General features: G+C 35.2%; 1 protein-coding gene across 1 annotated transcript; it reads left to right on the forward strand.

Moving 5' to 3' along the window:
* On the forward strand, nt 8,339-14,071 carry LOC109850226 (signal peptidase complex catalytic subunit SEC11A-like). The gene is made up of 8 exons (XM_020420189.1): nt 8,339-8,511; nt 8,607-8,719; nt 10,258-10,329; nt 11,464-11,499; nt 12,325-12,370; nt 12,949-13,036; nt 13,172-13,229; nt 13,904-14,071. Exons 1-8 carry the CDS (start codon nt 8,433-8,435, stop codon nt 13,952-13,954), a joined length of 543 nt encoding a protein of 180 aa, XP_020275778.1. The 5' UTR covers nt 8,339-8,432; the 3' UTR covers nt 13,955-14,071.

Below are 14,076 nucleotides of genomic sequence, written 5' to 3' on the forward strand. Positions count from 1 at the left end.
GGCGGACCCACCTTAGTTCAAGGTGGTTCACTTGAACCACCTCAGATTTTTAAAAAAAGGTTATATACTATACATATCACCAAAAATACCAATGGTCTCTACAGCCTAGTGGTATCAAAGCTGGTTTAAAAAAGTGAGTAAGAGGTCTGGAGTTCGATACTCCAACCTTGCACATTTGCTTTTTCTTAACAAACCTCCCCTCATTTTTTCTTATTCTTCTTTTCCTTTCTTTTCATCCCTTTTTTTGTCTACTCCTTTAAGATCTTCTAATATTATTTTTTTCTTATATATATAAGCCAAATCATTGCTTAAAAAACAATTTTCCCTTTAATAACTCTTCTTTTATTATTTTTTCTCCTCTATTATTATTTGAAAAGAAAAATCAAATGTATATTTTGAACCACCACTAAAAATGGTGTAGATCCGCCACTGGTTGTGACTAGCCCTCATGTATTATTTTTTGTGTGAGGAAGCCCCCAATGCATGAAATAATTGTGTTTGAGCCCCTATTTACCTTTCCAACTCAGCGCTAAGAGAAATTATTTACAAAACCCAAAACTGCCCTTAACTCATTCCCCCAAAACTTTTCTACCCTCTCCCTCTCTTCTCTATTATCACGCTCAAAGCTCAGTCATCTTCAGAACCCAAATTCAAAACCCTAGTTTTCAGTCAAATGTCTATTAAATCCAAAAAAATTCTAATAAAAAATTAAGTAAAATGGTCAAGAACCCTAATGTGGGGAAGGGTGAAGGAGACATCACTCAAATGGAAGGGTTCGTCACCGGCGTTGCTCAGCTCGGTTGGCGAAGGTGGATGTGCCAAAATCATCTGCCTCCGCCTCTGACTTCATAGCCCCCACCAACTGGTCTTCTCCGACATCCTCCGAGGATGAGGAAAAGAGCAAGGTGACGGTGATCCTATTGAGCATGAAAAGGGGACCGAAAGTTTGAGACCGCAAGAGAAGACGCTCGACGGAGGCTGTGCTAATCTCTAAGAAGAAGAAAGATCCCAATTGAGTGATTTTGAATTTAATTAATTTTCGTTATAAGTAATTTGTAAAATTATGGTGTTGGATGTCAGCTGAAAATATGTGCGGGAAAAAAGGAAGAAAGTTAACAATTTATTTGTTTGGAATACGATTGAGATTTATGCTTTCTGTTTATGAAAAAATAGTGGTGAAAAACTAGTTTGATCTCAACAATATCAAGTATAATCTTTTTAAATAAATGCATGTCAATAATTATCATTTGTTGTTAGCTGTTAGCAATGCATTTCAATAATTCTCGTTTGATAGTATTTAATCTTTTCATTTTATCCCCAGAATGTTTGAAGAAAGTACAAAAATGAAGACGTTCCTTGCGAGCAACAATCTGGAATGTTTGTATTTAACAAATTTAATATTTTCATTTTATCTAATATTATATATCTAACTAGATTGCTACTTTATATCATGCATTTTTAGTTGTGGAGTTTCGTTCCCTTATATATGAAGGCTATAATCTGTGATGTTGATACGCTTTAAGTAACTACTCTCGACGTTGAATCTGATGTCATATGTGTCAGGCTTGCAACTGAACTTCTAGTAGAAGGATGGGAAGAGAAGAATCAAGCAGATATATTAGATGAGGATAGAAGAAAGTTGTTCTAAAAATTAAATGACTGAACCAAAACCTGTGTGCATGTTTGTATTGTGTATATTAATTTAGTTATGTAAACAATTGATGTGGATGACAAACAATGCATCAAGCTTGACCTTTATTGTTCTTATTGTATTTATGGTATTTTTGTCACCATATGTTTACGTTTTGTTTTGATACAATATATATTTAACAGGGTAAAATAAAAAAGCTACACGTTCACTTGAATATCAACAGTAAAAGTCAATACTTAACATCTACAATTGACAAGTTAGCATATTCAGTTGTATGTTATCATGTTATAAAGAAGTTGACATGTAACAGTAAAAATTAACATATTATGCTAAGAATTAACATATTCAGCTGATAGTTAGCGTACAGAACTGAAATATAACATGTTTATAAGAAAATTAACATATACAGATGAAAGATAACTTATACAGCTCACAGTTAACATGTTCACGTGAAAAATTAACATATACACTTGAAAGTTAACATATACAGATGAGAGTTAACATGCTCACGTGAAAGTTAACATGTTCATATTAAAGTCAATATTTTCAGCTTAAAATTAATATATTCAGCTAAAAGACATCATCTTCACTTGAAAGTTTAAAGAATTTGAAAGTCAACATGTATAGTTGAAAGCCAACATGTTCATATCAAAGTTAACATAATCAAATAAAAGTTAACATGTTTAGCTGAAAGTAGTTTTAGCACCAAGACATTTTATAGGAAATACAAGCAGTATACCTCAGCTAAACAAGTACATTACACAAAACTTCTTACGTTCTTACAGCTAATATTGCTTGAGTACACAATAGCATTTTTGTAGCAGCATATTATCATTTTCTTATATCTAAAAGTTAACATGTTCAGCTGAGAGTTGTCGTCTTTAAATAAAAGTTAAAATGTTCATGTTAAAGTCACATGTTAGAATGAAAGTTAACATGTATAGCAGAAAGTTAACATGTTTATCTAAGAGTTAACATGTTCAAGTGAAAGGTAACATGTTCAGCTGAAAGGTAACATATAAATTAGAAGGTTAACATGTTCGGTTGAGAGTTAACGTTTTTAAGTGAAAGTTAACATATTCATGTTAAAGCCAACATGTTTGTCCGAAAGTTAACATATACATATAAATTTTAACATGTACAATATGTAGTTAACCTTTTTAATTAAAAGTTAATGTGTTCAACTACAAGTTAACATCTTCACTTAAAAGTTACCTAAAGAATCTGAACGTCGACGTGTACTGTTGAAAGCTAACATTTTCTTTTGAAAGTTAACATAGTCAAATGAAATATTAGCTCAAAGTTATTCAATTGAAAGTTTTTAACATTTTCTTTTGAAAGTTAACATAGTCAAATGAAATATTAGCTCAAAGTTATTCAATTGAAAGTTTTTATAGTACCAAGATATTTAACAAGAAAGTCAAATGAAATATTAGCTCAAAGTTATTCAATTGAAAGTTTTTATAGTACCAAGATATTTAACAAGAAGCAAAAGCAATATAGCTCCGCTAAACAAGTACATTACACAAAACTTCTTATATTTTTACAGATAATATTGCTTGAATACATAAGATGATTAGTCTTACAGCTTCACAGATTATAAAAGTCTTCCACAATATACTATAAAATTATGGACGACCTATATTTCTCTAACCAAAGTATTATTGCAAGTACCAGTCTACCATAATCACCAATTAGCTCATTGCAAGTTGCTCGATTGTGACCCTCAGCTTTGCATCAGGAATATTTTGCTGAAATCACAAAGTTTACATCACACAAAACATAGTTTTAAAAATAGTTTATTGATTACTTATATTTTAGTAAGAACTTTCTGATTTTTTCCCAGAAGTAAAACATTCTATATTAACAACAGCTTGCATGTGAATCTTCGTACAACCATGTAGGCTGTCTAAAAATCACAATAGATAGCTGATCCCCATCAAACACCGATGATGGAAGTTACAATCTGACGACTTCCAGAAGGTTACAATTTGAAGACTTTCACGTAGATCGCTAAAGGTTACAATCTGACGATCTTCACGACAACTGATGGAAGCTCTAATCAAACAGCCTTCATAATCAACATCGGGAGTTACAATCTGACGACTCTCATATATCTGAGAGCTAAAGCAAAGATTATAAAATGACGATCTTTGCAACGCTTCGACAGAAAGAGACTACAAATCGACGGTCTCTTCAAATCAAGCTGCGGAAGTCCTCCCCGCACAACAGCATCAAGACGCATCGCGTCATAGCCACGAACGCAGCTCAACGCAGCTCCAACCGCTGCTCAACACAGCTCCAACCGCTGCTCAACGCAGCTCCAAGCGCTGCCCAACGCAGCTCTATACCGCTATCAAACGCAGCTTCCAAGCTGCCAAACGCAGCTTCCAACAAGATGCCAACGCAGTTTCCAGCCGCTGCGTCCGAGCTTTCAGACACCGCGTTCAAGCTTCCAAACACTGCGTTTGAACGCAGAATTTGCATCAGAACATGGATTTTGCGTTTGACTCGTTCAAACACGAGCTGAACGGTTTCAAAACCGTTTCCCACGATCTGAGGGGATCACAACTCCACTCAGGAGTGATTTAAGGGGCGGTTACATCCCATTAGCCCTACTTAGGAGCGAATTAAGGAGGTGGTTACACCCCTTAATCCTCTATAAATAACTGAAAATCAATTCAGTTCAGGTGGGGTCGGTTGGAACTTCTTGGCAGCGAAAAGAGGATCCTTCATCCTTCGGTTGGAGCTTTGGAGATCGGCAACAAGATCTTCTTCATCCTTGGCTTATAACCAACTTTCGGTTAAATCAACTCTTTCATAGAGTTTTAAACTCGTTCAGAGTTCTCCACAACGTCAAATCGTGAGGAGAAGACCACGTTCCAGTGAAACAAGACATCGGATCGTCAACGAGAAGCAAACTCGACGCGAGCATTCGAGGGAGGCATCTCATCGCCACCGTGAAGAACCCAGAATTAAACAAAGGAGAGAATCCAGATCATTCTCTTCTCTTTTGTAATCAGGAAATCCAATTGTAACTGAGATTAAAGGAATACAAATTAATTTTCCTTCGTTTCTTTTACTGCAAATTTTCCCACAAACAAACCAGTATTTCGATTGTGCTCCAACATGCACTTCAAACCATCTTCATTATCAACTGAAAAACTCAGGGTCAAGTGCCTCTCAGATTTATATATCAATGATAAAGCATCTTGAGGTACTTTCAGTCTGCCAGACACATCAAATTTCTGTTCTAAAAAACTTGTTGCAGATCTAAGCATCAAGAATATAACCTTATCGCCTAATGACACCATGCAAATCAAGTCTTTTGCGGCCATTAGGGGTTGCTGAAAGTGATGAGAATAATTATGAGGAGTAATTGAGAGAATTTTTAGGGCATAAGGGGTTGTTGAAAGTTAAAGAATAAAAATCATAATATCATAAATGAGAGAGTGAGAGATAAAACCATAAAATACACAACTCATGATGAGTTAGCCTAGTAATGGAGGGAACACGCTGTTAGACCCTAGAGGGGGGGGGGGGGATTAGGGGGTGATTAGGGTCTTATGCTAATCTAATCTGATTTTATACCAATTAAAACTTATTAACAAGTTATCCTAGCAAGTATGAAATACAACCAATTAAAACTTATTAACAAGTTATCCTAGCAAGTATGAAATACAACATGATATGTGAGCTAGGATAAACAATATGAACAATGAGATATATCCTATATGATAAATATATATGCAAGGATATATAAACTAACACAAGGGTGATATAATCAAACTATAAAAGGGATAGGGTAAAATATACAAGAGTAATAAGCAATGTCGATATAAGATAAATGCATAAGCAAATACGCCAATGACAAACTCAAACACACGCAAATGATCACGGAATTCGAACCTTCCGTCCTACGTCTCCGCTCCCCACTCCCGGGAAGAAATCCACTATCACAATCGGGTTCTCTACGTTCACCCGAATAATGTTTACACATCACAATGTCAGTTTTCAATGCTCACCGATCAACGTAACACTCACACTCATAATGTCGGTTTTCAACGCTCACCGATCAACGTTCACTCCATCAACGTAACACTCACACTCATAATGTCGGTTTTCAACGCTCACCGATCAACGTTCACTCCTCACACTCGGTTTTCTAGCTCACCCAACGCTCACCGATCAACGTTCACTCCTCACACTCGGTTTTCTAGCTCACCGAAAACTTTACAATCTCATAATATAACAAACAATAAATTTGTTCTCTACAATAGATGAGAACACAATGAAAACTCACACTCAATTATTACAACTCTCACCAACCCAAATATACTATGCATGAAAATACAATAAGCTCAAGTGAGTGTGTGTAAACAATGAGTGAAATAAAATCAACTAAACTCAAATGTAAATACTAGCTTAATAGAAATGATAATCAACAAATAATTATAAATAAAAGCTAGAATTGAGTTTAGGAAAACTTCTCTAGATGACAAGAGAGAGAGAGAGAGATGGATTGAAGCTCAAACACCAAGTGATAATCTCTTCTAGCTCTTGTGAAATTGAATTCATAAAATCAAACTCTCAATTGCTTAAAAGTTTTTTAAACAAACTTTAAACAAAACTTAAACCCTTGTTAAAAAAATCAAACTCTCAATTGCTTAAAAGTTTTTTAAACAAACTTTAAACAAAACTTAAACCCTTGTTAAAACATTCTAAAACTTGTTTAAAACACAAACTTTAAACAAAACTTAAACCCTTGTTAAAACATTCTAAAACTTGTTTAAAACACTCTCATTGTATATCAAATGATAAATATAATAGGGTATATATAGGGTAGAAGAAAACAACCCCAAAAACCCTAAAATACCACTAAAAGACAAAAAATAGCAAGTTACAGTTACTGTGCAAAGGTAACTTCGGCGGTCGATCGTCACGGTCGACCGCGAGAAGAAAAACTCAAAAACTGCTCTCTGGACCGCGTACGGCCGACCGCCATGGTCGAACATACTGTAGCACGGTCGACCGTGACGGTTGACCGTACTGTAGCAAACATGCACAGGCAGTTTTCGGTTTTTAACAGTTCTGAAATTTTACATATCTAACTTTGTAAAATTAATTAAAAATAGTAAATAAACTCCAAAAAGCATAAAATTTTTAGGGAAGGTTCTAGACATGTATATGAACATGTTAGAGAAAGAATTTCTGAAAAATCACTTCCCAGTTGAGAGAAATAAATGTTTGAACACAGATAAACAGTTTCTAAAAAACTACTGAAAACTCGGTTTTGTAAATTCAATTGAAAATAACAAAACAATTCCAAAATTAGTAAAACTTGGGGAAATATTTATATATATGAATATAAGCATGTAAACGAAGAAATTTTTTAAATTGCATTTCCCAATTGTGAAAACTCATGTATTTTGTAAGTATGTCCAAAACATGAAAAGTTGATATACATGAAATTTGATGTTTTGACATAAACACAACTTTGAAATATTTTCAAACGTTCTTATAGACTTAATAAAAGATATAAAAAGTTGTTATGAAGTCCATAAACTAGAAACATAATATTTTCACAAATATGCATATTCTATGCAATATTTTCTAAAACACAAATATGTAATCTCATATTTATAAATATGGAAACCCAAAAACATTTATGTATATATATATATATAACTATATATATATGCATAGAAACTAAAAACTTGTATGTATATATAAAACTATATATACATAGAAACCAAAACTAAAATGTGTGTGTATATGATATCGAGCTTAAAGTATTGAACACACATAATACAAATCTAAACTAATATACCCAAGCAATCTTGATTTTCAATAAGCTTGACTTGGTACACTATGCGGATGAAGCTGAACTTGGATCTTGAACTTGAATTGCATAAGCTTCACTCCACAATTCCGCCAACCTCCATTTGATATTGTCGTTGAAGCGCTATTCCATCCATCCTCCAACTCGTTGTTTGTCTAGAATAAATACAAAAACACAAACACTAGACGAACAACATTAGAAGTAAATTGTTTGTTAAACATCATCAAAACAAGAAGACCAACACCCGCGCTTTCCCCCCTCCATTTTCGGCGTCGAATCGTGTTAATTGCAATGACAGCGATCTCTGGCTCCGTGGGTTAAGGGGAATGTTTCTTGGGTGGGAGATGATGGCGTTTTCAGTAGGCTTTGAGAAATACACAGAGTACATGTATAAAAGTGGCCTTTTGGGGCTATGCCACACTTTTTTACCTCTTTTTGGGCTAAAGAATAAGGGAAAAAATTGCTGAGACCGAGTCACATTAGTTTCCTGATTTTGGGGCATTGACACATTTTTCCCTTAAAAAAAAGAAAAACAACTGTATTTTTTTATTTTTGGATAGGCCAACAGAACAATTATTAAAATAACACGATTGCAGGGTTTCTACAAAAATATGTAATTCAAAGGGAAATAATCTTTAAAATATGGAAATTGAGGGGTTTACTAAAAAAATAGTTTCAGACTTCCGAGGTCCAATTTACACAGCAAAGAAACTGAAAGTTTTCAGCACTAAGGCTAACCACGGCCGTCGGATCTAAATCCAACATCCCAAATCAAAAGCCCCACGTCATAAGTCAAGCTCATCCCTACTGGGCCCCACCTCGATGCCGATCTAGACCCCGAATTAAAAAAAAAAAAAACGCCGGCAAATTCGATCTCGGTTTCGAATCCCAAATTCGCAAAAGAGAGAGAGCGAGAGATTCAAAGAGAAAGAGAAGAAAATGGGGTGGATTGGGGACCAAATCGAATCCATTCGCTCTATCCAAGTTCGTCAGCTCCTCACTCAGGCGATCAGCCTTGGTTCGCTTCCTTCAAACCCTAGTCAATTTCGGTCAAAATTAGGGTTTGTTTTTTTTACCCCCGAAACTTACGTAATTTCAATTTGTTTGGTTTAGGTATGATCGTGACTTCGGCGCTGATTATATGGAAGGGGTTGATGTGTGTGACTGGAAGCGAGTCCCCGGTGGTCGTCGTTCTGTCGGGGAGCATGGAGCCTGGTTTTAAGAGGGTTAGGCTCTATCATCTTCTTTGGTGAATTTTGTGACGTAAAGATTTGATCTTGGTACTGTCTTGACGATTTTGTCCCATTTCTGCTGCCTAGATGCGTCTTGTTCTATGAAATAGCGAGTGCATTTTGTAAAGATAATTAGTAATTGTTAAGGACCTGGGAGAATTCACTCTAAAGCCTAGCTCCTGGGAGCAGGGAACCCAAATGTCTGGTAAAACCTTATGTGATTGGACTAAACGGATCGTAACACACACCAACGCCAACATTACTGGCTTTTTGAACACTACAATTCAACCTTCAGCACTTTGGTTTTGCACTCTAGTGCTGGACTAACACTGCAACTCCAGCGTCACCACCCACTTGCAGCTGGGAAGATGGGGTTGAGTCTGATGCCATTTGTTAGCCTTAGGAGAACTCACCTCCAAAATATATTCATTAGGAGAAGAGGACCTGAGTCTCTAATAAACCCACATCGGCTTCCCATTTAGTCAATGTGGGACAAAATGAAGCCTAATGAAAATATTTTTCTGACGAAAATCAGATGGAGAGACTGTTTAAGGAATTAGTTGGTGATGTTGGTGGCAACGATTGATGATATGGGGGCAATAGTGCTTTTGATAGCGACGGTGGTGATAACGCTTTTGACAGCTACGATGGCAACAACAAAGGATCGGTGGTGATGGTCGATAATACATACAATTGTGGTCCTGGTCTATAAGCTTTTATGTGTGTGCAATAACGACTATGTGTGTGTCTATGCGTAATTTTTGGTTCCTCAAGATTCACATAATTCAAGCTCCAGGACCTTGGGGATGGACTTGTCAATGGTTCAGTGATAAAGGGGTAAAATGGAGTTATAGGAAGTCATAGGTAGTATGGCCTTTGTTCCAGAACAACGGACATTGTGATTAGACTACAACTGCAGTCAAGAATTTTTCTCTGAATAAAAAGTGCTACTTTCTAGTTATTGTTTGTTTGATCGCTAGAATCTTTAGAAGCACCTATACCCTCTAACTTGCCCCTCATGTACTTGGAATATGCAATTACGAAATATTGAAATATCTTTTTAGTACTTGTTTTGCTAGTACAATTATGGGCTGTTTTTACCTCGTCTTACAAGGTGGGTTACTTCATGGCATGCAAGTCTTTGCTTGTATGCCAGTATATGGTAGTCATTATAATACAAAATGATTTACTTAGTTGCACTCATGCAGCTGCACCTCGGTAAATATGAAGTTGTCCGTTGTATGAAATGTATTATAGTTGTCATTGTCATAGCAAATTGTGGTTGGGAGCTCTGCGTAAACATCAATTTTTTCAAACCCAAAAAGTTTGGTATGTAAGTAAATAAACTAAGGTTAGAGAAGTCTGTTTTAAGGATCTGGTGACGATGAGGTTGATAATTTTACATGTTTTGGTAGTATTTCACATACTTGATTGTGTGCCTATGTGTCTATATGTGTGTATAAAAGTATGCCTATGTTTGTGCTACCGTGTCCTTTCTAATTTAATAATTAATATTATTGTTAATTTTGCAGGGTGATATTTTATTTTTGCACATGAGCAAGGATCCAATTCGTGCTGGTGAAATTGTTGTATTTAATATTGATGTAAGTATTTGACCTTTTTCTTCTAAGTTATAAGTGGTTATTTAAGGACTCCGGCTTGAATCTTATTTAATGTTTATGATATGTTGGAGTTATATTCATTTGTTAAAGAAATTTAGGAGGAATTTTCCTTCCATATTCTTGAAGTCATCCAATCGACTTGGTTTTCGTGATTTATATCGATTCATTTTCTATCTCTTAGTATGGAAGTTAAACATGCTTGTTGTTTGGGTTGAGACTTGATATAAATTTGAAAGTTTGGGTCATAGATGTTGGGAACATGGGACGCTATAGTGAACTGTGACCCAAGTTCAATTGTCCCAGGTTCGCGTGGAACATGACCCAATTCATCACCTCCAGCGACCCAATTTAGACTTCAATCCGGTTCAAATTTGGGAAAAATTTGGGAAATAATAACTCTCTTTTTAAAAAAAGAACAAACAACAAAAAACGTGATATATTAAGCAAATAAAAGTATGCATACCTTGATTGCAAAATGATTCTCAAGGTTCTTTTACCATTACTGAAATCAACTAGCATAGTTTTGAAATTTGACTCTTGCAAAAACTTCGGTTCCTACATTTTTTTTTGAGAGAAAGGATGGAATACCAGCTAAATTAAGATTTCGGTTCCTACATTTAAGAACCAAACCTAAAGCGTACTACGTTTCCTGGCGTACTGTATAAGCCTACCCCACTTTGCACCCGATTCCTAATGAGTGGCATGCCACATTCCTGTACCCACCTGTGAACCGGAGCGAACTAGGTTCCATGCAACTATGACTTCGGGTTGTGGATTCAGTGATTAGACTTGGTTCCAAGTTTCTTCTTCTTTTCTCGTATTGGAACAAAAACTGAGCCTCCTTTCTCTTTTTAAAATTTCTGCTATAAATATTGCTCACATTTGTTTTGTTGAAAACTTAGGCCCTTAGTAACTTTTTTAGTTTCACTCTTTGTTAATATACTTGAACTTATTTGACTTTTTTTTATAGACTTTTGACCCAATGTTTAATTTTGGTGGGTTCTTTAGGGTGCTGTATTTCAATGCATGTGAGAGCTTACTCCTAAAAGTTTTTATATATCTCTATCAAATTCTTCATTTCTACTAATGCGCCTTGTGTCGCAATTCGTTTGGCAGGGACGTGAAATTCCAATTGTTCATCGTGTAATCAAGGTAAACTTTCTCCTTTCTCAATCTTTAACCCGTAAATTTGCTATTACATAGTCTTTTATCTTCTGATACTCCTTAATTGTGAAACATTTGGTTTTCGCATTTTGTTTTATGATCTCCATTTACTCCCGTAACTTCACTAATACATGCCATAGTCTTTAAAAAAAATTACCATTTCCTATATAGCCTTGTTGGCGTATATCCGACTCTCTGATATGATATGTACATGTATGTGTGTAACCTGGTTACTTATTTTTCTGTAGTGTTCTTCAACGTACTGGAACTCCCTATAGAGACTTATAGTGAAAGCCTTTTTACTGACTTTTATTTGCTTCAAATGTGATACTGAAATTGAGTATGTAATATTGAGAATTTCATCTTCTGTATGTATGGTGAAAGTTTTCTCTTTTGGCGACATGTTATTTTGAATTAGGCATCACAGTTATACATGTTGACCTATATTTGTAACTAGTTACTGAAAAATGGCAGTTTGGTTCAGGTTTATATGAATTGTTCTACTTAACTTTGAGACTCAAGGTTGATTGCTGTATATAGGTGTTTTCGGCAAATTACACTAGTTTTAGACTCACACACTGTCCTCAAATGCTGAGTTAACATTGTAGAAAAAATATTTCTGTGATTTTGGGATTCTTCTTGAGCTATGCAGACAAATTTCTGAGCCTATGGACTGTATTTTATTGGTAGACAAATTTGTTTCCCTTCTTGTGATATACTCATAATTTTGTTAGCAGGAAACTCTGTACATTTTTCTGATACAATATTTGTGGATGTTTATTTTTGTGATTGTTAAAATAATTTCGTATGTAGGTCCATGAACGACAGGAGACCGGAGAAGTTGATGTTCTCACAAAAGGTACCATCCCTTTGGAATTTTTCCTGTAGTAATAACAAACTTTGATCTAGTGAGCTACTGATCTTCTCCTAGAGTAATATCGGCGCCAATATTAGTTCTGATATTGGATTCAAAGAAGATTATTGTTAACATGGCTTGACATGTTTGTTACCAGAAATTCAAAATAATGGCACCTCTAATCTGCTTATGTGCTTCTGTGAATTAAGGTGTCATACTGTCATTTTGTTATCAGAGAGATATCAAGTAGAAAAGAATGATTCTGAATTCCTTTTTCATGGACAGTGTAATTTATGTTAGCATGTCTGTCGTCTTCCCTTTGCATGCACCACTTATCAGTTCTTATCCATAGGCGAAGTTGGGATAAATTGGATAGCCAAGTTGCATGGTACAAGTATGGAGAAATGAGACACATCAATGAAATTTACATGTTTAGCATGTTATAGTAATTGATAAGATGGGGAACATCTCAAGAGGAATTCAGACAAACTACCAGTAAATGTGATTTTTGTGTTAGCATGTACCCCAGATTTTGTAATATGGTATGCTAAATACTAATACTCACTGTGTGGATTTCTCAGGGGATAATAATTATGGGGATGACAGACTTCTTTATGCTCAAGGTCAGCTTTGGCTTCAGCGGCACCATATTATGGGGCGAGCTGTTGGGTGAGGACTAGTATTTTTATTGTTGGCTTCAATTGACTTTCAAGTCTCGATAATTTTCCTTATCATCGTTCTGATAATTTGCTCTTGGGCATGCATATTATCTTCTCTAAATTGGTCTTGGTTCCTTTTTATCAGGTTTTTACCATATGTTGGCTGGGTGACCATTATCATGACTGAAAAGCCAATCATTAAGGTACGGTGTTTAAGAAGCATTTTCTTTATATCGTAAATTGGTTAATTTCCTGTCTATATTGATATCACTGTATGTTTAAGGAATTATGTACCGATATGCTGTTGAATACTAATACATGTTACTCTTGAGAGACATTATAAATCATTAGTAGCCATGAATTTCTGATGTCTTACCGCATTTGGTTAATTTTGATTTAAATTGGTGTTCTGGTTCTTTCGGACATCTATGTCTAACATATTTTGACCCCTTAAATAAGTAAATAATGTGACGTTAATCGACATCAATGTTCCTTGGTGGGCTGAGTTTGAGAAATTAGATTCAAGCTGATTCTATATCTTGCATCTTTTAATTTGACTAGCTTTGATAATATAAATTCTTTGCACACATCAATTATCCACTTGGATCTACAAATAACTGATGCTTTAATGAGGACTTTTGTCAATGTTATTCTATATATGTACTTCAGGTACAATGATTGTTTCAGTTTAGATTACTTATTACCTCAAACTTGTCAGGCTTTGCCATTATATTATGATTAAGTGCTTTACATATTCACTATTTGAGCAGGGATTAACAGATACTTTTCCCAGGATTGCCTAAAAGAAACCCAATTTTAATATTCAACTTGAACTTTATTTCAAAGTTTACTAATATTATATTCATTCCTCTTGCAGTATTTACTCATAGGCGCCTTAGGATTGCTGGTTATAACTTCGAAAGAGTAGAGTGTTTACATTATGGGTATAAACCCCAATCTACATGCAGGTACTGTACGATTGACTAAAACTCGCAAATGTGGGATTTCTATTTTTAATCGATAGATCAACTTTTGAGATTATGAATATGA

The sequence above is a fragment of the Asparagus officinalis genome, chromosome 7 (genome assembly GCF_001876935.1).
Source record: "Asparagus officinalis chromosome 7, Aspof.V1, whole genome shotgun sequence".
In the NCBI taxonomy this organism is placed as follows: domain Eukaryota; kingdom Viridiplantae; phylum Streptophyta; class Magnoliopsida; order Asparagales; family Asparagaceae; genus Asparagus; species Asparagus officinalis.